Below are 26,395 nucleotides of genomic sequence, written 5' to 3'. Positions count from 1 at the left end.
ACCGAGGGCAACAAAATAACACTATGTCTGGGGGGGAAGGGGGAAAGAAAGAAAATTCTGTTTACTTCTTAAGGTATTGTTTTTTTTTAAATATGTATGTATGTTGGATTTTTCTTAACATTTATCTAACTCTATTAAGATTAATGTGTTGTTTTTCTACTTATTTATATTGCAGAAAGACGTTACAATGTCAAACCATCCTTACATTCCTGACATGATGTGTTTTTTTCGTACATTGCCATATTTGCTTTGCTCATATTTTATTTAGGAGTTTGCATTTAAATGTCAAGTCCCTTCCTAAACTATTTGTCTAATGTCAAGATTAATACTAACTTTATAAAATGAATTGATATTGCAGAGTTTAATTTAACCTACAGTTCACCATACATATGAGAATTCAGTTACAGGTGTAGCATATTCGTAATTAGAATAGTGTTTCTCTCAGCATTTTCTTATAATGTTTCCTGCCTCATTACTGAGTAACCTTTAAGAAAATGTGGAACTGGTTGATGTTGCTGGAAGTTCTGCCGGGACTTCGCATTGTAGCGTCTGCATGGACAAGTTTCTGAATATCCATGTAAAAAAAAGCAACGAGACCCACTGGGAATAACAGGATCACAACCCTGGAAATCGGCATCTAGACATTCACATCTGTCACACAGCCTGAATTCCAGATGTCATCAACCCATTCTTTGGGACATGTTTTAGAGACATACCTTGGGATGCTTGTTGCAATGATATTATCATTTCACCTGAACCCCAACTGTACCAGTTAGTATAGCACAAAACAAAATTAAGGGGTTAAGCCCCAAAACTTTTCATTGATCATGAAACCTAACAGGATTTATGTTCAGTGACGAGCTGACCTGCTGTCTGCCAGGTGGGGTAAGACTCTATCATATTTAACTTCCTACAAAATTATTATGATTTTTTTTTTTTCGAGACAGAGTCTCAAGCTGTCGCCCTCTGTAGAGTGCTGTAGTGTCACAGCTCACAGCAACCTCAAGCTCTTGGGCTTAAGTGATTCTGTTGCCTCAGCCTCCCAAGTAGCTAGGACTACAGGCACCTGCCACAATGCCCGGCTATATTTTGGTTGCAGTTGTCATTATTGATTAGCAGGCTCATGCCGGGGTCGAACCTGCCAGCCTCAGTGTTTGTGGCTGGTGCCCCACTCACTGAGCTATGGGTGCCGAGCCCCAAATTATTACTTGTTGAACATCTTCTTCCATGATGCTATCATGGGTTGCCCCACAATTACAACTCTTTAAAGCACATTCTAAAAAATTAAAAGTAGGCTTAAAAATTGCCATAGCCTGGAGTTTCTCGGTACTTCGTAAAAGCTCCATTAGAAATGTTTGAAGTCTTATATTGTCTGCAAACAGCAGGCCTTTGAGTGAAATACAAAAATAATGGATTGAGAGAATCTCTCTTGGAAGTAGCCTAAGTTTGATGTTTACCCAACTTAAGATAAAGACAGTGAGATCTAAGGGTAAATTTATTCCAAAAATAAACAGCATCCTGACTTTTGTGGAGAATAAACTCTCTATTATCTTTTTTCCCTCTTTGCGAGGCAACTGTCATCATCCTCCTTTATCACCCATTTGAAAAGCTATCCCATAGGAAGAGACCTGGCCTCAGGAGCGTCCTCCCCAGGATAGGAGAAGTTACTGACATCAAAAGGCATATGCTAGAGCCTTTGAGGAAGGAAGACAGCCTTGTATTTGAAGGCTGCTGTATTTGAAACAACATGTCAGCTGGTGTTAGGAATGAAGTGCTAACTTCTAAAGAATAGCGTCACTTAGGGAACCATGGTAGGGGTTAGAACACGGGGGGAGATCAGAAAACATCTCCAAGAAGAAAAGGATGGTGAGTCTTTTGACTGCCTTTGTGCCTCCCAGTTCCTGGCACAAGATGGGGCCTTATCTAGTGACTCAGTGTAGCTATATCTATAAGTACCTCTAAGGTAGTTAAACTCTTTTTCGTTTAAAATCAATATGACTCTTGAATATAGTTTCTGAAGCTTATAGTACTGCACGAACTACTTTACAATCTTCCGCTTATCTTAAATACCAGTATCTTCCCCATTGCAGATGCCAATTTACATTGAATCAGCTCTACTGAAAGTTTTCATTTGAGCAACTTCTTCTGGTTCAAAAGGTTACTTAGTTATCTGACTAGGATTCCTAATTGGCCAGTCTTTTTAGGTGTGTGGAAACAGAGGATCAGATCAAAGCATGCTTATTTTAGAAAATTATAAAGAACTTCAGGTGAACTTACCATCCAAAGACAGCCACTCACAACATTTTTGGTACATAGTTATTCAATAAATAGAAATTATCAGGGGTCTAATGAAACCAAGGTTCAGTGGCTTCTGAATAAATTGTCCCTTTCATAGCTAATTTTGTTTCTAGCTTTGTATTCTTGTTCTTAAAGAAGCCTCTCAAAATTATTTAAGCTTCAGGGCCCACAAAACCTGGATCTATCACTGCCATCAAGGTGATTAATCAATTTTTATAAATCTGGTTCCTTTCTGTTTTGCAAAATGCTTTGTCATTTAAGAACATAGAAATATTTTCTCATTGCCGTTTTTTTATAGCTCTTTAATAATGGTTTAGTGTTCCAATGAATATATTAATGAAATGAATCAACTTAATTCAATCAATTAAGAGGATTAAATCAACTCCCTATTGTTGGACACTCCCCATTCCTCTGGTTCCCCCAGATTATTCTTACAAATGAGTATCCTGGTAAGGACATCTTTATGCCTAAATTTGTAAAAGTTGAATTAACTGCCTCAAATCATATTTGTATTTTAGGGACTTCTGACACATTGACAAATAGCCCTCCAGAGAAATAGCATCAATTTACTTTCCCGACAGTGATGGGGGAAGAGTACCCATTTTTCCCAACCCTTTTCAACACCATTTACTTCATTGTAAAAATCCCTTGCCAGTTTCATAGGTGTAGAAAGTTATTTTAAGTTTTCTTAAGTTGAGAACTTATTTCTCAACAGAAAGTTACTGTAAAGGGTTATTTTTATATTTCAGGCATTAGCCATTGGTAAAGCAAAATTGTGATTTGCATGATCTCCAATTGAAATTGAGGAAACTAAAGGATTTAGTTCATCTGGAATTGTCACCATCATCTGGCCTGCAGAAGATGCCCTTTAGGGAAAATTGCATTGCCATTCCAGAAGGCAAGCACACATCATATTAAGTTGGCACACTATAGGGAGAATTTAATTTATCTTTTTTTTTTGGCTGGGGCTGGGTTTGAACCCACCACCTCCAGTATATGGAGCCGGCACCCTACTCCTTTGAGCCACAGGCACAGCCCTGAATTTAATTTACCTTGATTAAAAATATTTGAACATCTACTAGGTGCCTATCACTGTTCATTACCACCCCATGAGAGAAACTGACATATATAACTAACAATAATTCAGACTTAGAAGCCATGCTTGCAGTTTCAACAAAGCACAATGTGGGTGCATAGGGGAGGCCAATGAGTTTCTCTATTCTTTTTTTTTTTTTTTTTTTTTTTTGCTAGAGACAGAGTCTCACTTCGTCACCCTTGGTAGAGTTCCATGGCATCATAGCTCACAGCAACCTCAAACTCTTGGGCTCAAGTGATTTTCTTGCCTCAGTTTCCCAAGTAGCTGGTGCCCTCCACAATGCCTGGTTATTTATAGAGATGGGGTCTTGCTCTGGCTCAGGCTAGTCTCGAACCTGTGAGCTCAGGAAATCCACTTCAGCCTCCCAGAGTGCTGGGATTATAGACAGGCGTGAGCCACCACGCCCAGCAAATTCCTCTAAGTAGAAAAGAGATGGTGCAGTGGTTGGAGAAGATTGTTCAGAGGTCATGTGCAATTGAAGCAAAGAAGCGTACAGGCCACTGCAACCCAGTGGCACACCATAAGGTGTGGGTGTGCCCTATGGATGGTGAGAGGTCCGCTGTCACTGGGGCACTGGCAAGGTATGAGGATTTGGAAAACTAAGGCAAGAATAGGAGGTAGAGGTTATCTTGTGAATATCCTTGGATGCCATATTAAGATGAAGTTATTTTAGAATATGTCCCACCTTCTGGAACTGATTCTGAGATTCAAAACATAATGTTCTATCACTGACGTGTTCTCCCATAAAAATATTCCTTGGAAAATTTGAACAAAATGAGTAAAAACTCACGATCATCATTCAGAAAGAAAAAAGGTAAGGCAACAAAGATCTGTGGGTACAAGTGTGACTCTTGCACCTTGATTTTTTTGTAAAATGTGACTAAGAGTTCTTGGTTAAGGTGTACATTGCTTCTGCAGACCCACTGAGGTCTGAATTCTGATTTATTGATCTTGTTATCAAGAAATAATTCAATTACACCTGCAATCCTAGCATTCTGGGAGGCTGCAGCAGGTGGACTGCTTGAGCTCAGGAATTGGAGACCAGCCTGAGCAAGAAGAGCAAGACTTTGTCTCTACTAAAAATAGAAAAACCAGCCAGGCGTAGTAGCACATGCCTGGAGCCCCAGCACACAGGGAGGCTGAGGCAAGAAGATTGCTCAAGCCCAAGAGTTTGAGGTTGCTGTGAGCTATGATAGCACAGCACTCTACCCAGGGCAATAGAGTGAAACTCTGTCTCAAAAAAGAAAACAAAGAAATAATTTAATCTAATAAAACACACACACCTTAAGTGTACAGCTAAATACATTTTGGCAGACCCCTGTGTTTTCTCTCAGCTCAAGATAGAGAATACTTTTGGTACCCCCCAAAGTTCCCTATGCCTTTGGTTAGTGCTTCCAAAGAACAATCATTTGAGGTGAGAGAACGCTTGAGCATTCAAGCTGTTCAGGAAAAGTCTAAGTGTTGCCAGGTTCATTTCAACACTGTGCAGCTCCCAGAGCTCTGTACCTGCCGCCTCGTCTTTCAGTGGAGGGAAAGACAGGAGTCTTTTGCCCGTCTGAGCTGCACCCAGCGTGATGCTTCAACATCTTGAAAGCATGGGGACAGCTCAGGTGGTCCTGGGTGAATGAAAAACGCTAAATGCAGAATTTCAGCAGCCATGTGCTTCCAGGAAGAGTGCACGGGTTCCATGAATTGGCGGAAGTGGATATATTAATACATCTTTCAGGCAAGTGACATGGACCTTTTGTGCATCCACTTTTTACCTTTCAAGTGAGATCATCACACCAACCTGCCAAGAGGTGCTGAGCTGCTGAAATGAAATACACGTGGATGGACTCGACGCCTGGGGCTCAAGCAACTAAGGCGCCAGCCACATACACCTGAGCTGGCAGGTTCAAATCCAGCCTGGGCCCACCAAACAACAATGATGGCTGCAACCAAAAAATAGCAGGGCATTGTGGCGGGCGCCTGTAGTCCCAGCTACTTGGGAGGCTGAGGCAGGATAATGTCTTAAGCCCAGGAGTTGGAGGTTGCTGCGAGCTGTGATGCCACAGCACTCTATACAGGGTGACAGCTTGAGGCTCTGTCTCAAAATAAATAATAAATAAATAAATACACGTGGATGGATTCGGACACATAGCAGGTGTCCAATAAATGCATTTCCCTCGTCCTCATCACTTTGTTTGTGATGCAGGGTCCCCAGGATGTCCCCTGTGAGTCTGGATCCGCCAGCAGTAACTCAGAGCGAGGGAGCCCTTGCCAGTGCCCGCGGAATCTCTAGAAGCCACGTGGGTTTAATTCCTCACCTGTGCCAGGAAAATGCCATCATGCATTAAGAGAGTTTTTTCTGAGTTGAAGCATTTCTAACTACCTTTCCCAGACTGAGAGTGCAAACTGTGTAAAAGTCAAGCACAAAGAGACCGTTCTCTGTTTGCAGAGGCTTCCTTCCCATCCTCTCTGAGTTTTCATTCTGTGACTGGACTTGTGTACCCAGCTGGCAACTGCACCAGCCAGATCCTGAGGTAACTGGCGTCTAGGCCCAATTTTTTTTTTTATTTTTCCCACTCCAGGGCCTACAAATTCTATTTCAAGCCCACGCATGTAGAGAATGTGCAGATGTGGGGATGAAAAGCAGGCCCTTTCGGGGAATGAGGCTGTGAGAGTTAACTGTTAGGAGACCACGAGTGGCCCATCTGCAGTGCCCTCATTGAGGGCACCTCAAGCATGGTTTTGGCTTTTGGCTATAACATTGGCAATCACATGGGACAGTCACCAACGCTCCCATGTGGGGCCAGAACATCGCATGATCTGTGATCACAGAGGCTCTGAAGGTTTTCCCTGCGTTCCGAAAAACACATAACAACAGAGATTCTGGACAACTAGCTTCCTTAAGAAACTGAGGGTCGAAACTGGGCCCAGTGGAGAGGGCACGTGGGGCTGCTTCAGAATGTATTTCTAATGTGTATATAAACCAGGGGCGAGGTGACCAGACAGTTTACATCATCTAACAAAAGCTATTATAGCATGGGAGTCCCTGCAAAATGAGACATTCCTTTTGGATGACTAATAAATCACTTATTCATTTGTTCAACAAATATTGATTGAGAATCTGCTAGAGAACAGATACATCATACGTATTAAAGACACAGTGGCAAAGACAACAGAAAAATATTAAAGGGCTGGGCATGGGCTGGTGGATTGTCTGAGCTCACAGATTCAAGACCAGCCTGAGCCAGAGCAAGACCTTGTCTCTAAAAATAGCCAGGCATGTGGTTGGCACCTGTAGTCCCAGCTACTTGGGAGGCTGAGGCAAAGAATTGTTTAAGCCTGGGAGTTTGAGGTTGCTGTGAGCTGTGACAGCACGGCACTCTACCAAGGGTGACAAAGACTGTCTCAAAAAAAAAAAAAAAAAAAGAAAAACACACTGAGACCCCAGTGTGACACACTTGTACCCTCAATGAATCCCCAACAATAAAAAAAAAGAAAAACATTAAAAAATATATCCCTGAACTAGCAAGAGAAACTGATAATGAATAATATCAATAATTAAAATGTGACTTATAAATTATAGTGGAAAATGGTAAGGAATAGAAATAAAACAAGGATGGAGGCTGAGATTCTAGATAAGTGGCCAGGGAGGGTCTCCCTGAGAAGATGGCTTTAATAGAGACCTGACTGCGGGTTTCAATGGGTCAAAACCTACATTGAACGTCCCCCAGATTTTCAAAAAATGTTGTTCCATTATCTCTTGGTTTCTGGCATGGCTGTTGAGAAAGCTAATGCTTTTCTGTTACCTCATGTAACTTTTTTACTCCCTCTAAAAGCTTTTAGGACTTTCTGTTTTTCCTGTCTTCTGGAATGTTCAGTGACAAGCTTGATTGTGTTCAGCATCTCATGAACCTTTTCAGTCTGCAATCTCATGTCCTTCAGTTTAGGGGGCAGGGTGAAAGCACGTTCTTCATTCTTATAATGTATTGGAGGGGACTTCTCTGTTTTTTTTCTGATGTCTTTTACTCAGATCTCCTGTTAGGAGGTCATTGTCATTCTGTATTTTTCTTATTTCTCCTCTCTCTCTCTTCTTATCCCTCAGTCTTTTTGCTCCCCTTTCGGTGATTTCATCAACTTTTTCTTCTTCGATGAATTTTTAAATTCTGCTCTCAGGGTTCCCAGAGCTGGCCCTTGTTCTCCAGATGTTCCCCCTTCCCTGGGCTGTTTCATCTCCTCTGAGTTTCTGGTGCCTGTTTGTTTGGGTGTTTTCTTCCATGTTAGAAGCTTTTGTAAAATGTCTGAGAATCCTTGGGAGTCTGTTAAGGCGTGAGCGAGGCACAGTCAAACTAACTGGAGTCAAACTAACTGGAAGCTTTTATATGTGCTTGGGCTGCTTCCCTGTGGGGGTGGCCAGACGGAACGGGAACATCACCCTCAGAAATCTGTTGGTCCGTTCTCATAGGCTAGTCAGCTTTCCTCGAGGGGACTTCCAGTGTCCTGACCGAGGGGGCAGCGCCTTCACCTGTACTCTGTCTGAGGGCACCCCACCCCTGGTCAGCCCTAAATGCTATGAGGGCCGAGTGGGGGACAGAGAGACATGGACATTTTGCTGCATCTCTTTTTTTTTTTTTTGTAGAGACAGAGTCTGACTTTATGGCCCTCGGTAGAGTGCCATGGCATCACACAGCTCACAGCAACCTCCAACTCCTGGGCTTAAGCAATTCTCTTGCCTCAGCCTCCCAAGTAGCTGGGACTACAGGCGCCCACCACAACGCCCAGCTATTTTTTGGTTGCAGTTCAGCCGGGGCCGGGTTTGAACCCACCACCCTAGGTATATGGGGCTGGCGCCTTACCAACTGAGCCACATCCAGCCTCATGCCTCCAACTCACTCTGCAGTCCTACCTTCAGAAGGATCTGGTGCCTCATTTCCTGAGCTTCTCTGGCCCTGAATGTTTTCCTATTGATTGAGTTTTGACGCAAGGTTTCCCTCTGTCACTGGGGCTAGAGTGCGGTGGCATCATCACAGCTCACTGCAACCTCAAACTCCTGGACTCAAGTGATCCTCCTTCCTCAGCCTCCCGAGTAGCTGGGTCTGCAGGCACCTGCCACCACACCTGGCTTATTTTAAAGACAGGGTTTCACTCTTGTTCAGGCCGAGTGTATATTTTATGTTGAGTTCTTCCTTCAAAGACTTAGGTGTCCGCTTTCTCTCCTCTGTTCTTGCTTCCTTTCTCATTCCCTTGATTCTTTGATGTATGCTCTTTATTCCTTATGGTCATTGTAATGGAATTTCTGGAGGAAGTACAGATAAATTTATAACACAAACTGCTGTATTTAACCAGAAGTCTGGCTTTCTTCCTTTTTCTTCCTTTTCTTTTTTTTTTTTTTTTTTTTTTTTTTTTCAGTTTTTTTTTTGGCCGGGGCTAGGTTTGAACCCGCCATCTCCAGAATATGGGGTTGGCACCTACTCCTTTGAGCCGCAGGCACCGCCCAGTATAATTCGCTTTTTAATTAGAGCATGTGTAAATGACGGAACACACCTTGTGCAGACGGCAGCCACAGAATATACATCAAATTCATTCTGCCCAAGGAAGGGAGAGAGGGAAGACACAAAGGGGCTCGTGAGCTGGTGGCCCTGCCCCCTGGTCCTACAGACAGTGGGGTCACCAACTGTCTCCTCCCCTCCCTTCCCTTCCTCTCTTTTTTTTTTTTTTTTTTTTTTTGTAGAGACAGAGTCTCATTGTATTGCCCTCAGTAGAGTGCTATAGCATCACAGCTCACAGCAACTTCCAACTCCTGGGCTTAGGTGATTCTTTTCTTTTTTTTTTTTTTTTTTTTGTAGAGACAGAGTCTCATTTTATGGCCCTCGGTAGAGTGCCGTGGCCTCACACAGCTCACAGCAACCTCCAACTCCTGGGCTTAAGTGATTCTCTTGCCTCAGCCTCCCAAGTAGCTGGGATTACAGGCGCCTGCCACAACACCCGGCTATTTTTTTTTTTTTTTTGGTTGCAGTTTGGCCCGGGCTGGGTTTGAACCCGCCACCCTCGGTATATGGGGCCGGCGCCCTACCGACTGAGCCACAGGCGCCGCCCCAGGTGATTCTTTTCTCGTAGATGGTTTAATACGGTATAAACATTCAATAAAATACGTATTAGGACCACAGAAATATTGTAGCATTTCCACTTCCAGGGTTCCCAAACGGACTCCCTAAAGATTTAAGCCCTGTAACTTACCTGTGGCTCTAATGGTTGTGTTCCTAGTTAATGAAAAGACATGGACAAAAATCACCCTGTGGGGTCAGACTTCTAAATATACCTTCCAAGGGAATTAAGTATTGTATTTTGCTGTTGGCTCCCCAGAACATAGCTTCTTTTCCTTTTGATTTTAAAATAGCTGCAAATTAGCCTCTCTAACACCTGCCTAGACTTCAAAGAATAAAAGTGGGTATTTAGATGATAACCCAACCATGCATTCCTTGGAAATTCCATGCACAGATCTATTACCCACTTTCCAGGCTTGTCCTGAGCATTCCTGGGTATGTGGTTGAAGGAAGTGGTTCTGCTCCAGTCTTGACAGTGGCTGATCACCGGGTTCTCTCTGCGTGCAGGTGTTCTCTATCTCCAGTACGGAGACGAAACCAAGCAGCTCAGGATGCCGAATGAAATCACAAGTGCAGACACAATCCGTGCTCTCTTCGTAAGTGCCTTCCCGCAGCAGCTCACCATGAAAATGCTGGAGTCGCCCAGTGTTGCCATTTACATCAAAGACGAAAGCAGAAATGTCTATTATGAATTAAATGATGTGAGGTAAGTCATTCTGGTTTGGGTCCATCCTCTGACAGGTAGAACTTTCTTTGGAGGAGAGGGGTTCTTGTGCTCCCTGTACTGCTTCTATTCCACAGGGAATTTTTGGCCCCCAGGTTGTTTTGCTAGAGTTCTGCTGGGTCCTAAGAATTCCTCTGTGTCCCAGTGGGGAAAGCCCAGTCGTTCCCCTGATGGGCAGGCTTATCTCGCCCACAGAAAAACTCACCCTCTGGTTTTCTGTAATTCATTTACAAGGCATAGTTTACAAAGATGAGGACAAACTTCTCCCACGCAGATCTGTGACTGTTAGGCCTGAAAAAAACATTAGAAATAATTCACTTCACCGTTTAATATAGAGTTGGGGAAACTAAGGCCCAGGGAAGTAGTGGAGAGACTAAGTGAAGGTCAGAAGAGTTGAAAGCAGCACTTCAAACTGGAACATTCCCTCTTCCCTCTCAAGTATTCTTTCCCCCCAGGACAGTTTAGGTAATGATCCTACTGAGTCATCATTTATACCAAACCATTTCCTAGTTCCCAAGAGAAAAGAGAGTGAGAGACATTCTCACTTTCCATTTGTTTATTTATTTATTTATTTATTTTGAGACAGAGTCTCCCTCTGTTACCCTGGCTAGAGTGCTGGGGCATCATAGCTCACAGCAATCTCAAACTCCTAGGCTCAAATGATCCTCTTTTGCCTCAGCCTCCCAAGTAGCTGGGACTACAAGCACCTGCCCCAACTCTCAGCTAATTTTTCTATTTTTTTAATAGAGATGGGATCTCACTCTTGGCTCAGGCTGGTCTCAACCTCCTGAACTCAAGTGATCCACCCACCTCGGGCTCCCAGAATGCTCGGATTACAGGCATGAGCCACCATGCCCGGCTTCCATTAGTTTCTTAAACAGTTGTTTTTTACCCGAGGATCTCACTTTCTGCAAGTCTTCCCGCTGAATTGCCTCTAACATTAAGCTACCTGGACTCATGCTATTGCAACTGGCATAGAAACAAAAGCATTTTTATTGGCTATTGTGGTGCTGTATGTAGAACAGAAGGGACCCATTTGATCTGTCCTGGGAAACAACCTGTGAAACAGGACTTAAATCAACACACATAGCAGTTGCTAGGTTAGTCTCCAAACATTTCAGAACTCCAAAGGTTATTCAGTGACTAATCCAGCCCTTTCATTTTACAGAACCAGGATCCCCAATGCATTAAAGTTAAGGAACTTATTCAAAAGCCCACAGCCAACTCAGTACCAAGCCCAGCTCCAAACCTGGCTGTGTACATTCTTGGTCAAGACCCTTTTTGATCCTTTAAAATGTTCCCTCACCAAATCACTGGGCACAGCACTTGGGGGTTTCTGGATCCCTGCCCTGTGGGGACAGCAAGCTGCCCTGTTTCTTCATAGTGGAATAAATGGGTACTGCTTTTTTAAAATGTGCCTCCAGTGCCTAATAAATGTAAACCGATACGTATCTCGCAATGATCACAAATGACATTTTTAGGCACGTGTCCAGGTGTATGAGTAATTTAGAGCTTTCAAAGTTTGACACATGCCCCAAGGTAGAGTTGCTACATCTGTTGCACAACCTTCCTGCTCTTTAAAAACATGTTTAAATATTCATGGGTATCAGAAAATTCATGTTTGTTTTTGGAATAAATTATGAATCAAGCTGTCACCAAAGGAAATTTTTTTTTTTTTTTTGCATTTTACAAAGCATAAACTTGAAACGTGAAGCAACCATATTGTATTTAAAGAGTGTGTTTGCAGTAACATAATTCCAGGCGGTGTTTTTACGTGGAGAGGCTGTTTTACAGCAATCGTCTAATATTTCTACATTTGCAGTTAGGGAAAGCAAGAGACACGGTGCCGGTAAGTAAGTGTGAAACCAAGCAGAGCCACACTTGATCATGGAGCTCAAGGCTGATGAGCTTATTATGAATAATTGGACCCCACTGTCTTGCAGCCTGTGCAAGGATTTTTGTCTTACAATGAATCACTGTTTTCTAGAGCCTTTCCCAAAGCTCAAAGTATTTCTACTTTTGACTTCCTTTGGCCTTCTTTGGGACTGTTAAGAAGTATACACAAAGAGAAAAAAGGTAGATAGGACAAGGAGGGAAGGCCAGAGCTCTCCGCAGTGGAAGTCCAGTTGATCAAATAGGAAGAGACGGTTACTTGCAAGGGTGCCCAACCTTTTTTTTTTTCCTCCATTGTTTATGAAAGCTACTGAGCAAAAAAAAAAGAGGAAAAAAGAAGGTCCGTGCATACTTTCCAAGATATCCAACACCACAGGAAAGCAAAAAGTCCTCATAAAATCAGGCCGTGGCCCACAGGCCATGGGTTAGACACCCTTACAAAGATGAATAATTCTTAATTTATGTGCTTATATTTGCAAAACTCATGATCTCCTTGATCCTTACGCTGGGGGCACTGACAGCCTTATTTTTTTAATGTCATTTGAAATGTGCAAGTGGTAAGTCACTGATTTTCAACTCTGTCACTTTACTTTTCTCTTACTTCAATTTAAATCTAGAAAATGGACCTAACCAAAGTCCAAATGGAGAAAATGCTTTGAGCTGGTCCTGGATATAGTGTTTATGCTAAATGAGCTTGTGCATGTCCTTTTCAAAGAATTATCCTATTTCTTTACTTTTATGCATAAAATGCCTCAATTACATTTTTATTTGAATGGTAGAAAAAATTCTCACCACTGGCGTTACATAGGACAAACATAAGTATCGGGTAGGTTTTCACTGAAGACAAAGACTTTAATCTCCTAAATTCAGAGACAAATTTCATTTCACATCCTTCAGTATTTTTGCGGTGAAAGACTATTTGCTAAACCCTTGGCTATTTCATCAGTGCTGGGTTCCTCGAATATCCTTTAGGGAAATGCTATTGAGTTCAGGTTGGAATACTGTGCTGTAAACGTTGCCAAGGTAAATGCAATCCAGGCCTTTGTTGTTAGTTCATCTCCAATAAACAGGTTTCTAAAACATCCTAAACCAACCAAAATGATAGTAAGTTTTTTTCATGGCTTCAGTGAGGTTTTCTGTTCTTTTACCTCCTCACCTGTGACTTCTTCCTCTAGCCAAAGGGTGAGTTTCTGAGACGAATCCCCAGGTCTTTTACCTCTGTGAGTCTCCCCTTCCTATTAACCCAGTTCCTTTTAATAACAAGGGCTACGGGCTTCCCGCCACCCCCAAGCAGACTTCTAACAAGCTCTTGAAATCCTGCAAGCTTGGGCTAGTCATCGCTTCAAAGCAATTACTGGCAGATATTTAAGAGAGAAACGAGACTAGTCTAAGAATCTTCCACTTCTTTTAAAACAAAAACACACCTAATACTCCCAGTGATTGGGCCAGCCCTCTAAATGAGGTTGCACCTGGAGGAAAGGAATTTTTCCCCCTGCATACATTTCTCCCAGCTCACCAGCCACATTGAAAGGGCTCACAGTGTAGATGGAGTTGAAAGGGACGTGGCTGGCCCTTCTGCTGGTGAAAGCTGAACAGGAAGGGAGAAGGACTACATAGACAATTTTAAGGTAAACTCTGAGCAAATGTGGGACTCCTGTCTTTGGCTGTGGTAGAACTCCTTGGCTTTAAGACCTGGGTTCAGAAGGAGAGAAGAATTTATCTGCTGTTATTCCTTCATGACCAGTAATTCAATTTGCATGCAGAAAATGTTTTTGTTTTTGTTTTTGTTTTTTAAATCCACTATGAAAAGGGGGGAAAAAGGCATGCTAAAGATAACTCATTTTGATCTTCGTGGCCCTTTATTTTTTGTCTTTCTTTCTGGATTGCAGATATGTTTTCTTTCCCTGGCTGAAAGTGTTGGAAGGCAAAAAAACAGTAACAAAAAAAGCATTTTTCTTTTGTGTGCGTTCATTAGGTGAGCAGGAAGCCAGGTGTTTGGGAAAAGTAAACAATCAGATATTTAACTATTAACCGAATCTCTTTGAATGTATTGTAAATATTGGAGCTTTATTGTTTTTCAAAGTGTAAGCTTTCCTTGCTCGGCATCTTCAAAGTTAGCTTGTGCCATCCGATACGGATGGGCGGAGAGCTACGCTGAAAAATCTAATATTTTCCCGAGGAATAAGAAAAGGAAGGAAAAGCTGAAGTTGTTTTTCTTCTTTTCCTTTTTTGTATTTGCCTGTTTTATGGGATAAGAACTTTTGGTTGGTTTCTGACAGATAACCGCTGGATTGTCTGTTGAGGATCCTTAAGGGAAGGCAAAGGAAATGGCCAAGGTCAGACTCCTTTCATCTGCCATTGTTATTGATGTTTTTGATTCCAGGAACATTCAAGACAGATCCCTCCTCAAAGTGTACAACAAGGATCCCGCACATGCATTTAACCACACACCAAAAACTGTGAATGGAGACATGAGGGTAAGTGCTTCTGTCCGATTTTAAATTTTATTCTGCAAGTCAAATTATTTCTTCCTCTTATTTGTCTTTCTAATGTAATCAGACTCCATTTTCAACCAGGTTTGGGGTGGGGGGACAGTTCTCCATCTCACTCCATGGTAGAAAAGTAAGATTTCCCAGTCATTTGGGGCAAAGGAACTGTAACAGGGCTAGACACATCCTACCTCATCTCTAAACAAGGCGTTAATTATGTCCTCATGCCAAGGAAATTCTAAAAATCTTCACACAAGCGTCCCCAGGCTCTCATACGTGAACTTGCTCAGAAGATCTTTTGCATTTTTTTCTCCTGTTAAAATAAAGCTAACATATAAACAAAAAAGTGTACGATTAACTGCATGGAGAAATCTACTAATGTTCTCACATTAGCAATTCCAAACTTCAAACGTTCTAATTCAGTTTCTCATTCTGAAGTTTTGCTATTGCTCTGTATGAAAGACTATCAAGTCTTCCCTAAACTATGCTGAGGGCAGAGTATGACAAATCTGCATGATTTGGGAGCTACCATTCTCTAGATGTTGATCATCTCAGGAGATCATCTGAACATTCAAAACATACAGGGATGTTTTGAAGGAAAAAGAAGGGGAAACTGAAAAGGCAGATTTTAAGGTCACCTGAACACAGGTCCTCTAGAAAGGGATTGGGTTTCTAAAAATAATGCTGCATTCCTCTGTAACAAAAATGGGAGTTAAAAAAAAAACATTAGTTTCTCAGCTGTACACCCCCATACACACACACGAATTTAGAAGATGCTGGACATTTTTTCTCATCTTTTCTATGGATTAGCACTCGGCTGACTGTTCAACTATGAAAAAAAAAAACTAATAGGTTTTATTGCCAAAGAAACCCAGGCACTGTCTGTCCTGAAGTTGTAGTATGGTTGCTAAATAAGACCATCTCTGCTTTCTGACAGCAAGTATAAGCTTCTGATTGCTGCTGTAACAAATTACAATGAATTTAGTGGCTTAAAACAACACAAAGTTATTATCTACAGCTCTGGAGTCATAGACTGTCCTGAGTCTCACTGATCTGAAATAACGGGTCACTGACGAGCTGCCTTCTCTTCTGGAGACTTAAAGAGAGAATCTGATTCCTTCTCCACCCCTCCCCCCACATTTCTTAGGTTGTAGTTCCCTTCCTCTCTCTTCAAACCCAGCAAAACAGCATCCCTGTGACCCTGCTTCTGTGGTCACATCTCTAAGCTTCCCTCATCTTCACTTTTAAGGACACTTGTGATTACATTGGGCCTACCCAATACTTGAGAAAAATCCTTCTAGCTTAAGGTCAGTGGATTAGCAATCTTTAATCTCCCTTTTGCTTATAACCCCTAAGGCACTCATGGGTATTTAGGAGATTATAATGCAGACATCTCTGGAGGGAGATGACCACCTCTGCCTCCACAGAGGGTTTGTGAGTTTAGGACCAAGAAAGAGGTGCTAAACTGAACGTGCCTGGAAGGATTTCTGTGTAATTCTGAACTAGAACAGCAGTGATGATGTTATGGGTTCTAAGCCAACACTTTTTAAGGAAAAGGCCTCTCTGGTATTCAATTGCTGCTTTTTCATGTCAGCAATAATGTCACGGTTTGAAGTAAAGGATGTGTTGCCACTTCAAAAGAAAAACAATCTAGGATTTTTAGGCTTATTTACCTGGTTATACTCTAAATGTAAACCAGGGGCTTGGTGCCTGTAGCTCAGTGGCTAGTGCGCCAGCCACATACACCGGAGCTGGCTGGTTTGAATCCAGCCCGGGCCTGCCAAACAACAATGACAACTATAACCAAAAATAGCCAGGCCTTGCAGCGGGCACCTGTAGTCCCACCTACTTGGGAGGCTGAGGCAAAAGAATCGCTTAAGGCCAAGAGTTTGAGGTTGCTGTGAGCTGTGATGCCACAGTACTCAACCCAGGGTGACACCTTAAGACTCTATCTCAAAAAAATAAAGAAATAAAATAACTGTAAACCAGAGCTGTATGAAGACAGATTGGGTCATGCCAGTGATTAAGCATGGTCTAAATATCATGGTACCCTTTGCCTTTTATTCCTTGGTTCTTCTCAGTGGCATCTGTGAGAGCCTTTGCTGCCTTGTGTGGCTTTATTTTTTGATGTGTCCCTCCTTTGGGCTGGAGTTCGTGGTGTTGAGAGTTCTCTTTCTTTCCATCACCTAAAGCCATCTCCACCCAGGTGCCCCAGAATCTGAGAATCTTGTTTATGGCTGGGAAGGTAACCTGCCTTAATTCTCAAGCAGTTGTGGAACCAAACATAAGGACCGGTAACGTGGGTTGAGAAGATAGAATATTAACCCTACAAACAAAGCCAACCAGAATGCAGAACTTGCGCTGTGGGTTTCAACAAAATCATTCTGTTTCTGCTTTAAGATGAGGCCCTCAGAAGACGCATTTTCTGAGTAGCCCACTTTAGACACCAGTTTTTCTGTTTGAGAAAGTCAGCCATTGTCCCAGATAAGAGGACCACCAATGTTCACCCTCCAACCAACAGAAAAGCTTTTCTGTCTCAGCAAAGACTGCTTAGAAATGAGAAATAGGAAATAGAATGTGGTTTTCGAAACCAAGTAGGTGTGATCAGAGCTGCCGTTTGCAACTTGGTCCCTATTCACAGATTCCAGATGCTAAAAGGCATGGAATTCATTTGGCCTCCCCTTCTCAAGGAGAAGGAATGTTTTCCCCTTTCCCAATGAATGTGGCTGCATTGCCATTAGAGGACAGGAAATTTGGTTGATCTCTGCCTGGAGCCCAGCTGCACAATCCTGCTGCTTCTGGTAAAGAAGAGAAACAGGAATAAAGCAAGGATCAGTTGTTACAGACTAAACTGCACGGCGGGATGGGCTGCCGGGAGCGCCAGCCTCCCCGCATGTTTGCATGTGAGCGTGGCCGGGAAGGAATTTGATGTTAACTACTTGGTCCTTGCCACCTTACCTCTGATGTCAAACCTCACTCCCCAGCCTCCAGAAACCACCTGGGGTAGACACGCTCCCCCCCACTGTGCACTTAGTACCAAGAAACACGTATATCATGAAAAATGTTGATTAGAACAGGCAGAGAAGCGGCAAAAACAGCCACCACACCAGACTTCCACACGGGCCTTAACCAATGAATTTCACATCTTGTCTTTGAAATAAAAGAAAGCATAAGACTCTGTACCTAAAGCAGTCCGTCCTCCCAGAGTGGGCTGCGATGGCAGTGGCGTAAGCCTGGACCTCAGGGTGTACACGCAATTCAGCTGCACATTTCCGTGGCTCCTCTGTCTAGATGAGACTCTGTGGTTCTCGGCTGGAACTCAGCACACCCGGTTCCTGATTCTTTACGTATCGCCCTGGTCTAATTTCACTGTGTAGCTTTGGTTTCCCTGCACAGATAGGAGCTGTGATCATTCATTGGAGATCAGATGGGACAGGCCCTTTTGCAGAATTTATGTGTGGGCTCATAGGGTTTCTAATTCACAAATGTACAACTCAAAGAGGAGATGTTTCATTTGGGGGCTCTCAAAAGGGATGGGTTCTTTCGTACCAGTGGTTTGTTGAAGGAATTAGGCAGTTGTCCTGTTTAAGAGAGACTTCCTTTTCACCAACCCTGGTGGGTTTTTCCTCGTTTGGGGGTTTCTTCACCTTCGTTTATACTTTGAGATCATTTCCCAATTATCTCTGTTTGTCATTATTTAATACTCGCCTCCTCCTCTCCTTTAACCTCACTTGAATGTGAGATTTTTTACGTATATGCAGACACTTGCCTGATTTGCATTTTGAACATACTCCCTGAAACCATCGGTTTGCACTACCCCCTGTGTCTAGGTCCCTTGCCTACCTGCAAACACGCCTCAGCCTCCTGCATTCACTAACTCCTTTCTCTTGACCCCTAAATAGTTTTCAGTGTAGCTTTACTAGTTTGGGGTTTGCTTTGCTTATTTTTAATTTGTTCTTTTTTTATCCAAAGCTTTGCACTTGTGATTTTTACCTCTCTGCTTATCATTGTGGGTGACCCTGGAAACGATATCCTTAGTTCTGCCACATCTAGAATTCAAGGCCCAAATGTCCCACCACTACTTCTTTTTTGTTTTTTTTTTTTTTTTTTTTCAGGAGACAGGGTCTTGCTGTGTCACCCAGGCTGGAGTGCAGTGGTGTGGTCATAGTTCACTGCAGCCTTGAACTCCTGGGTTCATGCGCCTCAGCCTCACGCATAGCAGGGACTATAACTGTGCACCACCAGACCTAGCTGATTTTTTTATCTGTTCTAGAGACAGGGTCTCGCTGTGTTGCCCAGGCTGGTCTTAAACTGGTGTCAAGCCATCCTCCTTGCCTCAGCCAAAATGTCCAAGTTCTAAGTGGCTGACTATCTTCACATGGATATTCTTCCAGTGTTTCCAACATATCCTTCTGAAGAATGAGTTTCTAATCTTTTCCCCTCAAGTCTTTTTTGCAATTTCAGAATATTATGGGGGTACAGACATTTTGTTCATGTAAGTTGCTTTTGTATCATTTGAGTCAAAGTTGTAAATGTGCCCGTCACCCAGACAGCATGCCCTATACCCCTTAGGTGTGAATTTACCCATCCCCTTCTCTCCCCTCCCACCTATTTGGATTTGACGGGTGTTATTTCTATATGCACACATAGGTGGTAACCAGATAGTTCCAATTTAATAGTGAGTATCTGTGGTATTTGTTTTTCCATTCTTGTGATACTTCACTTAGATGAATGGGCTCCAGTTCCGTCTAGGTTGTTACCAACAAAAGGCTCGCGATTTTTTTAATGGCTAAGTGGTGGTCCACTCTTGATTATCTTTTGGAGGATAGAGGGGCTGGGCTGGCGTGTTTCTATGTGTGCGTGTTTGGGGGGGTGGGAGGTGGGATTTCAAACATTGAAGTATCAATGATTCTCCTCTCACCTGACCACTGTCCTTTAATGTGTCCAGCTAATCACCAGAGTTTGTCTGCTCTTCTCTGCCAGGCCTCTTACAGATGACCCTTCCATTATTACAATTCCTAACTATTTGAGTGTTTATTAAGCACATACATGCATAATTTTATTTAATCCTCATGATAACATTTTTAAGGCAGGTATTGGTACAAACCGCCATCTGTGTAGCTGATGAAACAACTGCTTATGTTAAGAAATGTTCCCAAATAGAGCTTGAGAGAACTGAGATTTGAACCCAGGCATTGTGGCTTCAGATCCCAGACTCTGAGCTCCAGCCCTGTGGCGGCTGCTACAGCCTTTATTCTCTACTGAGCCACCTCCCAGACTTTACTATCTCCACATCTCTATCTCTAATTCCAGTGTCTGAAATGCCCTCTCATCCCCATATGACTGTCTTCCAACCCATCTAACATATTACAGAATAATTGTACCATTTCTTTAGTAAACTGCAGGCATGAAAAAAAGGTAGGAGGGAAACCCGTTAAAGTTCCTCAGGGGTCCACTCTACAACAACAACCAAATGCCACGTGTGTGCCCTGTTCCACATCCTGCATAGAACAAAGCAACTCTTAGAGACATCTTTAAGACTATTTGGGAAGCTTGAACATGTGTTAGGAATCAGAGGATATTAAAGGATCACTGGTAATTCTGCTGGGCATAATAATAGGTTGGTGGTTATGTTTTAAAAAACAAAACATCCTAAAGTATATACAGGTTAAATGACACAATGAGTGGAATTTGCTTTAAAATCCTGCAGCAAACCAGAAGAAAAGGAAAGGAAAAAAAAAAAAAGAGTGGAAGTCGCTGAAACAAAATGTCAAAGCTGGATGAGGCGAGTTCCTGATATTATTTTATTCTCCTTTTTTGTTTGAAAATTCCATAATAAAACGTTCAAAAAAGAAATCTTGATTGGATTGGAACACATTCTTCTTAGTTAAAGCATCACAATAATGGAGAAGCAAGAATCTGATGTACTCAATTCTAATATGAAGGCAGGAGGTGGAGGGTAGGGGAATGAGGGAGCCGGGAGAGGGGAGGAGGGCGGGGATGGAGAGTCACAGTGTATGGAGCACCTTTGGGGCAGGACACAATTATGTGAAGGACTTTACCTACCACCTAACAAATGCAATCAGTGTAACCTAATTCTTTGTACTTCAATGAATCCCAAACAACGCCTGTGGCTCAGTGAGTAGGGTGCTGGCCCCATATGCCAAGGGTGGTGGGTTCAAACCCAGCCCCGGCCAAACTGTAACAAAAAATAGCTGGGCACTGTGGCGGGTGCATATAGTCCCAGCTGCTCGGGAGGCTGAGGCAAGAGAATCGTGTAAGCCCAAGAGTTAGAGGTTGCTGTGAGCCATGTGACGTCATGGCACTCTACCCGAGGGCGGTAAAGTGAGACTCTGTCTCTATAAAAAATAAATACATAAATAAAATAAAATAAAATCTTGCTTTTGGAGCCCAAATGAAAGACTGCCTACTCCAGGAAGCTTCCGGTAGTGTTCTGTTAATCTTTCCCTTTGTGGGGGGGAGGGTGTTTTGTTCTTGTGTTATGGTAAGTTAGGTGCAAGTTCATCTCCTCACGAGAGCATTGAGTCCTTCCAAGGCACATACTGCACTTTGTTTATCTTCATATCCCTCTGAACACCTGTCATAGCATCTTAACCCTTGGTGAATGTGGAGTAAATGCTCGTTAAACGGGATGCATTAAGTACTTTAATGCTGGTGCTATGAGTGGTGTATCATTCATTTTCGGTCATTAATGACCCACTGTAAAAATCACTGTTCTCCTCACCAGAAACAGTTTCGCCTCTTTCTCCTGGTTTATTTTTATCATACAGACACTTTGAATCATGTAAGTGATCATTTTCCCTCTTTGTGCAGCTATTCTAAAGCTTGGAATTAAATCTGTGGCCCGCCCACAGCAAAGATAAGGCCTTGGTGGCATATATTTTGTGCGTTGGCTTCATGCCTGGCCACTCTTTTTAATTTTCCTACTTGCATCTTCCTCCTGTGGCACATTTCACTTTCGCTTCTTTGTCCTTTTTTTTTTTTTTTTTTCAAAATTGTAAAAATTTTTCTGAATTCTATTAATTTCTTTGTAGAATTCGTCAGGATATAAATAGTCTTTCTATGCTATTGTGGTCTGAACGTAAGATAACAGATACCTTTTTGTGTCTGTGGGATAGATAATGCGTGAAGCATTTTATATACTGTTTAAATGAGTCAACAATTCCACCAAGTACATGTACTGACTCTATTTGTACAGGGGATAAAACTGGGACCTAATCATATGGCTGATAAGTATCAGACAGCAGATTCCAACTCGCTTCTTTCTGTTTCTTTAGATTCAGCCTTCCTTCTTGACATTTCTATTACAGTTGTGTAAGTTTTGAATTGATGCTCTTAATAAACACACACAAAATATCCATTTTTATTATTTGTTTCAGTCCTTAAGTCTATGACATATCGATCTTGTGGCATCTTTTTTTTTTTTTTTTTTTTTTTTTTTTTTTTATTTTTATTTTTATTTTTTTAGAGACAGGGTCTCACTTTATGGCCCTCGGTAGAGTGCTGTGGCCTCACACATCTCACAGCAACCTCCAACTCCTGGGCTTAAGTGATTCTCTTGCCCCAGCCTCCCAAGTAGCTGGGACTACAGGCGCCCGCCACAACGCCCGGCTATTTTTTGGTTGCAGTTAGGCCGGGGCCGGGTTTGAACCCACCACCCTCGGTATATGGGGCCGGCGCCTTACGGACTGAGCCACAGGCGCCGCCCTTGTGGCATCTTTTTTATATTTCATTTTGCTTCTTTCAATTCTCTTCTGAATGCACTAAAAAGATACCTACCTCCCCCCCCCCCCGGAAAAAAATAGAAAAGAAAAGAAAAAGGAACACGTGCCCTTTAGTGTCTGTGTCTTCGTTGGCTGCAAAGCTCCAAGCTCTTTTGTTCCCCAGGGCAGTGTGTTGGTTGAAAAGAAGGGTTTAGGGTTTGGGGGCTTTGAAGGAATCCCGTAGACGTGGAAGAGAAGAGAATCTCATAGAAATGGAAGTTAGAGAAAGCACACCAAGCTAATTTTCTTTTATTTGTCTGAGATTCCTTGACCCAACCACAGCATCCCTTTCGCTCACACTGTGACTGTGGTATGAATGACCACCGTTCATGAAATGCTGTGTGCCAGGCCCCTGCTAAGCATTTTGCTTATATTTGCTCTCATTTGATTTTCACAACTATGCACTGTGAGAGGAATTCTTTTTTTCTTTTTTTTTTTTCTGAGGCAGAGTCCCACTCTGTTGCCAAAACTAGAGTGCCATAGCTCAAACCAACCTCAAACTCTTGGGCTCAAATGATCCTCTTGCCTCAGTCTCCCAAGTAGCTGGGACTACAGGTCCCCGCCACAGCGACCAGCTATTTTTAGAGATGAGATTTTGCTTTGGCTCAGGCTGGTCTCGAACCCCTCAGCTCAGGCAATCCACCTGCTTCAGCCTCCCAAGTGCTGGGATTACAGGAGTGAGTCACCACACCTAGCCCTTTTTTTAATTATACCTGGGGTCACTACTGTCCTTTCTCACTGCTATCGTCTTCATCTCTGTCCCTGGGTCACCCATTTCTGAAAACTGACCTCCAAAGCCACTATCTTCATCAAGCCTCATTCAATTCTCCCTCCTTCAAACCCCGCTACTGTCCCTTTCTGGAACTTCTGTAGAATTTCACCTCCATGCCCTCCTCTCTTTGCACACTTCCCTTTTCCTGCCTGCATTATGGTTATTTTATTTAGTTATTTATTTTTTTGTCGAGAAAGAGTCTCACTTTATCACCCTGGGTAGAGTGCTGTGGTGTCACACAGCTCACAGCAACCTCCAGCTCTGGGGCTTAGGTGATTCTCTTGCCTGAGCCTCCTGAGGAGCTGGGACTACAGGCACCTGCCACGACACCCGGCTATTTTTTTGTTGCAGTTTGCCCAGGGCTCGTTTGAACCTGCCACCCTCCGTATATGGGGCCGGCGCCCTACCCACTGAGCCACAGGCACCACCCTGCATTATGATTATTGATGTACAAGTCTTATGTTCCTTTTGCAACTCTTAAGTGTTTTGGTAGCAAAGTTTCCATCTCATTCCTCTTCACACTTCCTGTTGTCTTCCCTTGGACAGTGCCCCACCCTTCATAGATTCTTGTTAAATGTCTGGAAGGAAACAGATACATCAGCATTTTTCCATCGTATACTTTCAGTCAATGCCTTATCTTCTAAGATCAACACTTATAATGATTTGTAAGTGTAAACATTTGAAGTTTACAGCACATTCCCTGGTTTGTCCCAGTATTGTTTGTTGACCAAAATGGGAAATAAGGCTCAATGGTTAGGGCACCAGCCACATGCACCAGGGCTGGTAGGTTCAAACCCATCCAGGGCCAGCTAAAACAACAATGACAACTACAGCCAAAAACTAGCCAGGCGTTGTGGTGGGCTCCTATAGTCCCAGCTACTGGGAGGCTGAGGCAAGAAAATCGCTTAAGCCCTAGAGTTTGAGGTTGCTGTGAGCTGTGATACCACCATACTCTACGGAGGGCAGCATAGTGAGACTCTGTCCCAGAAAAATAAATAAAATGGGAAATAAGAGTGTTTACCTTTATTAACAAAATTCTCCCATTTCATCGATATAACTTGATAGCATTTAATAGTGTTGAATGTGAATAACAATAAAGAAAAAAGACTGGCTTTGTCAGATTAGAATAAACAATTGTCAGAAATGCACTTACACAATGTCCTTTTCCTTTGCGGGGGTGATTTTTTTAGGAGTTAAATTCACCTATGGTAGAAAGTAAGGTAAATCTCTAGATAACAAATTGAAATAAGACATATCTTGTTTTGCTGTGTTTATAACTCATTAAGACGAAACTTCCTTTTAGATTGAGCTAGAGGTTAGTATTTCAAATAACTCCAACCTTATAAAATAGGGATGCTGAATTGAGAACAGTTAGCCTCACTTTGCTATTGTAAAAGCTCACTGATTCACTCACCCTGGGGTTGACAGCAGAGTCCCCAAAGCTGACCTGGGTTCTCGTGCAAAATTCTGAACATAAAAGGATGAAAGGGTTTCCATTCCATTATTGAGTTAACACTATGAAACTCTCTTAAGAGGGGGATACCAAATGATGTCCTTTTTAATTGTGCCTTTCTGAGAGGTGAAAGGATATTTCTGTTGCAATCGATTAGGAAGTTCTCTTCCTGACATGATCACCAGGGCAAACACATTTTAATACAGTGGCTCCCCAGAACACGGAAGGTATCTTCTTCACTCCCTGCCTCCAATTACAAAGTCTTTTTTTTTTTTTTTAGAAGCAAAAAGGCTAATATATGCCCATCTTATCACACAGCTTCCAAGTGATACAAATCCCATCTTCCCTGCGTGCTGGCTTGCCTTCCTTTTTTTTTTTTTTGTCATTGAGAGGTTATGACAACATGAGCCATATTGTATTTATAAACATCACGTGTTCCCTTGATATGGCTTGCAGTTTCTGCCAGACCGAACACATGGAAGAAACATTTCTCGTTAGCTCAGCATTGGTTTTAGTTATGCTGATTTCTGGGACAGGAAAAATGCCTTCCTACTCAGATTTAACTTTCCTAGAGTAGAAACAAAACCTCTGAATGTCCGTGCAATGGTTTGAACAAGGGTGGATGCTGCTCCTTTAAACTGCCTATTTTGACTAAAAGCTTCCTCGTGTTAAAAACCCAAGGCTTGCAGTTAGTCACCAGGAAGACAGCAGAGCTGGAAGCATTGGAAAGATGAGTGGTTTCAAGGTCTCTGCGAGTCTAGAAAGTTTCCTCTAGAAAAGAAAGGTTCACAGAAAATGTAAGGTAAGAACATAGCCTTTATAATAGAATGTAATCTTCAGAATGTTTGGGTCGTGCTCTGGCACGTTCACAGGCAATGGGCTTGTCTTCCGTGTTCAAGTTCAGTGCAATAAGGGATTACAGTTTCAGGGTTTATTTTAACTTCTTGCACGCTGCTTAAAAGGAAACCTCTTTGTTATTAGCATTTGTCCGGTTTTTTTTTTTTTTTAATCCACTTAAATTACAGTGGGCTGTCTCCTCCGATCCATAAATCTCATGATCTAGTTTCTGTTTAACCTTACAATTTAGAAAAGGATTTAAAATATCAACATAGTTTGCTTGCGCAGGTCTTGTTGATTGATGTGTTTTGTGACAATTTGCAGTGTTTTCGTGATGTTGACTTGCATTCCATTTCTGAGATAAATGTAGAAAAGGTAAAAGCCTGGTCCAAACAGGGAAGGGGATTAGTACATGTCCTTCAGCATTCTAGGGAAAAATTATTGGTGTTTTGTTATGGTGAAAAACTCACTTTCAATTTTAACATAAGAATAGCTTTTAGCTTGGTTTTGAAAATTTTTTTTAAAGAACTATCAGTGTAAGCCTGACAGATAACATTAAAAAACAGACACTGTGTTTAAATAATAGCTACCAGCCTATTATGTTAGGTTTCATGCTTATCTGGAAAAGTCTTTGACAGAAATTATATTTACTTATGATACCTCTGTGTCTTACTCTTATAGTAGTTCAATATTTTGCATTGATTTCTTTTAAAGGAATTTAATATGAGGGATATCCTTTTAGGTTAGTCTGTTTCCTTTTAAAGGTACACATCTGTTTATTTATATTCTTGTGGATATCTTCATCCTAGTTCATAAATGAGTTAATATATGTGAGAAGTTGTTTTCTAATGTGAACTTAATAACATACTTTATTTCATTTAGTCATTATAATAACCCTGGGTTATTACCATGGGTACTATCGTACCCATTCTAAGACTGGAAAACTGAGGCCAAGTGAGA

The 26,395-nt window shown here is 42.2% G+C and overlaps 1 protein-coding gene and 1 non-coding gene across 18 annotated transcripts in view; both read left to right on the top strand.

Annotated features, from left to right (window-relative positions):
- The window catches only part of KIAA1217 (KIAA1217 ortholog), a 445,617-nt gene that overhangs the window by 316,887 nt on the left and 102,335 nt on the right, over positions 1-26,395 (top strand). For 15 of the 17 annotated variants that reach the window (XM_053572349.1, XM_053572348.1, XM_053572347.1 and 12 more), the window contains 2 exons: positions 9,991-10,189; positions 14,484-14,577. In XM_053572349.1, coding sequence (XP_053428324.1) covers positions 9,991-10,189; positions 14,484-14,577 — 293 coding nt within the window. Of the gene's footprint in view, positions 1-9,990; positions 10,190-14,483; positions 14,578-25,073; positions 25,401-26,395 lie in introns of those variants that run through there. The other 2 variants (XM_053572353.1, XM_053572358.1) reach the window with 2 other exon arrangements.
- Positions 4,120-4,212, top strand: LOC128573208 (small nucleolar RNA SNORD116). Its single transcript, XR_008376366.1, has one exon. It is a non-coding gene; the product is annotated as a small nucleolar RNA SNORD116 (small nucleolar RNA).

Source organism: Nycticebus coucang, chromosome 20 (genome assembly GCF_027406575.1).
Source record: "Nycticebus coucang isolate mNycCou1 chromosome 20, mNycCou1.pri, whole genome shotgun sequence".
Taxonomy (NCBI): domain Eukaryota; kingdom Metazoa; phylum Chordata; class Mammalia; order Primates; family Lorisidae; genus Nycticebus; species Nycticebus coucang.
This window is presented reverse-complemented; position numbering and strand designations above follow the sequence as displayed.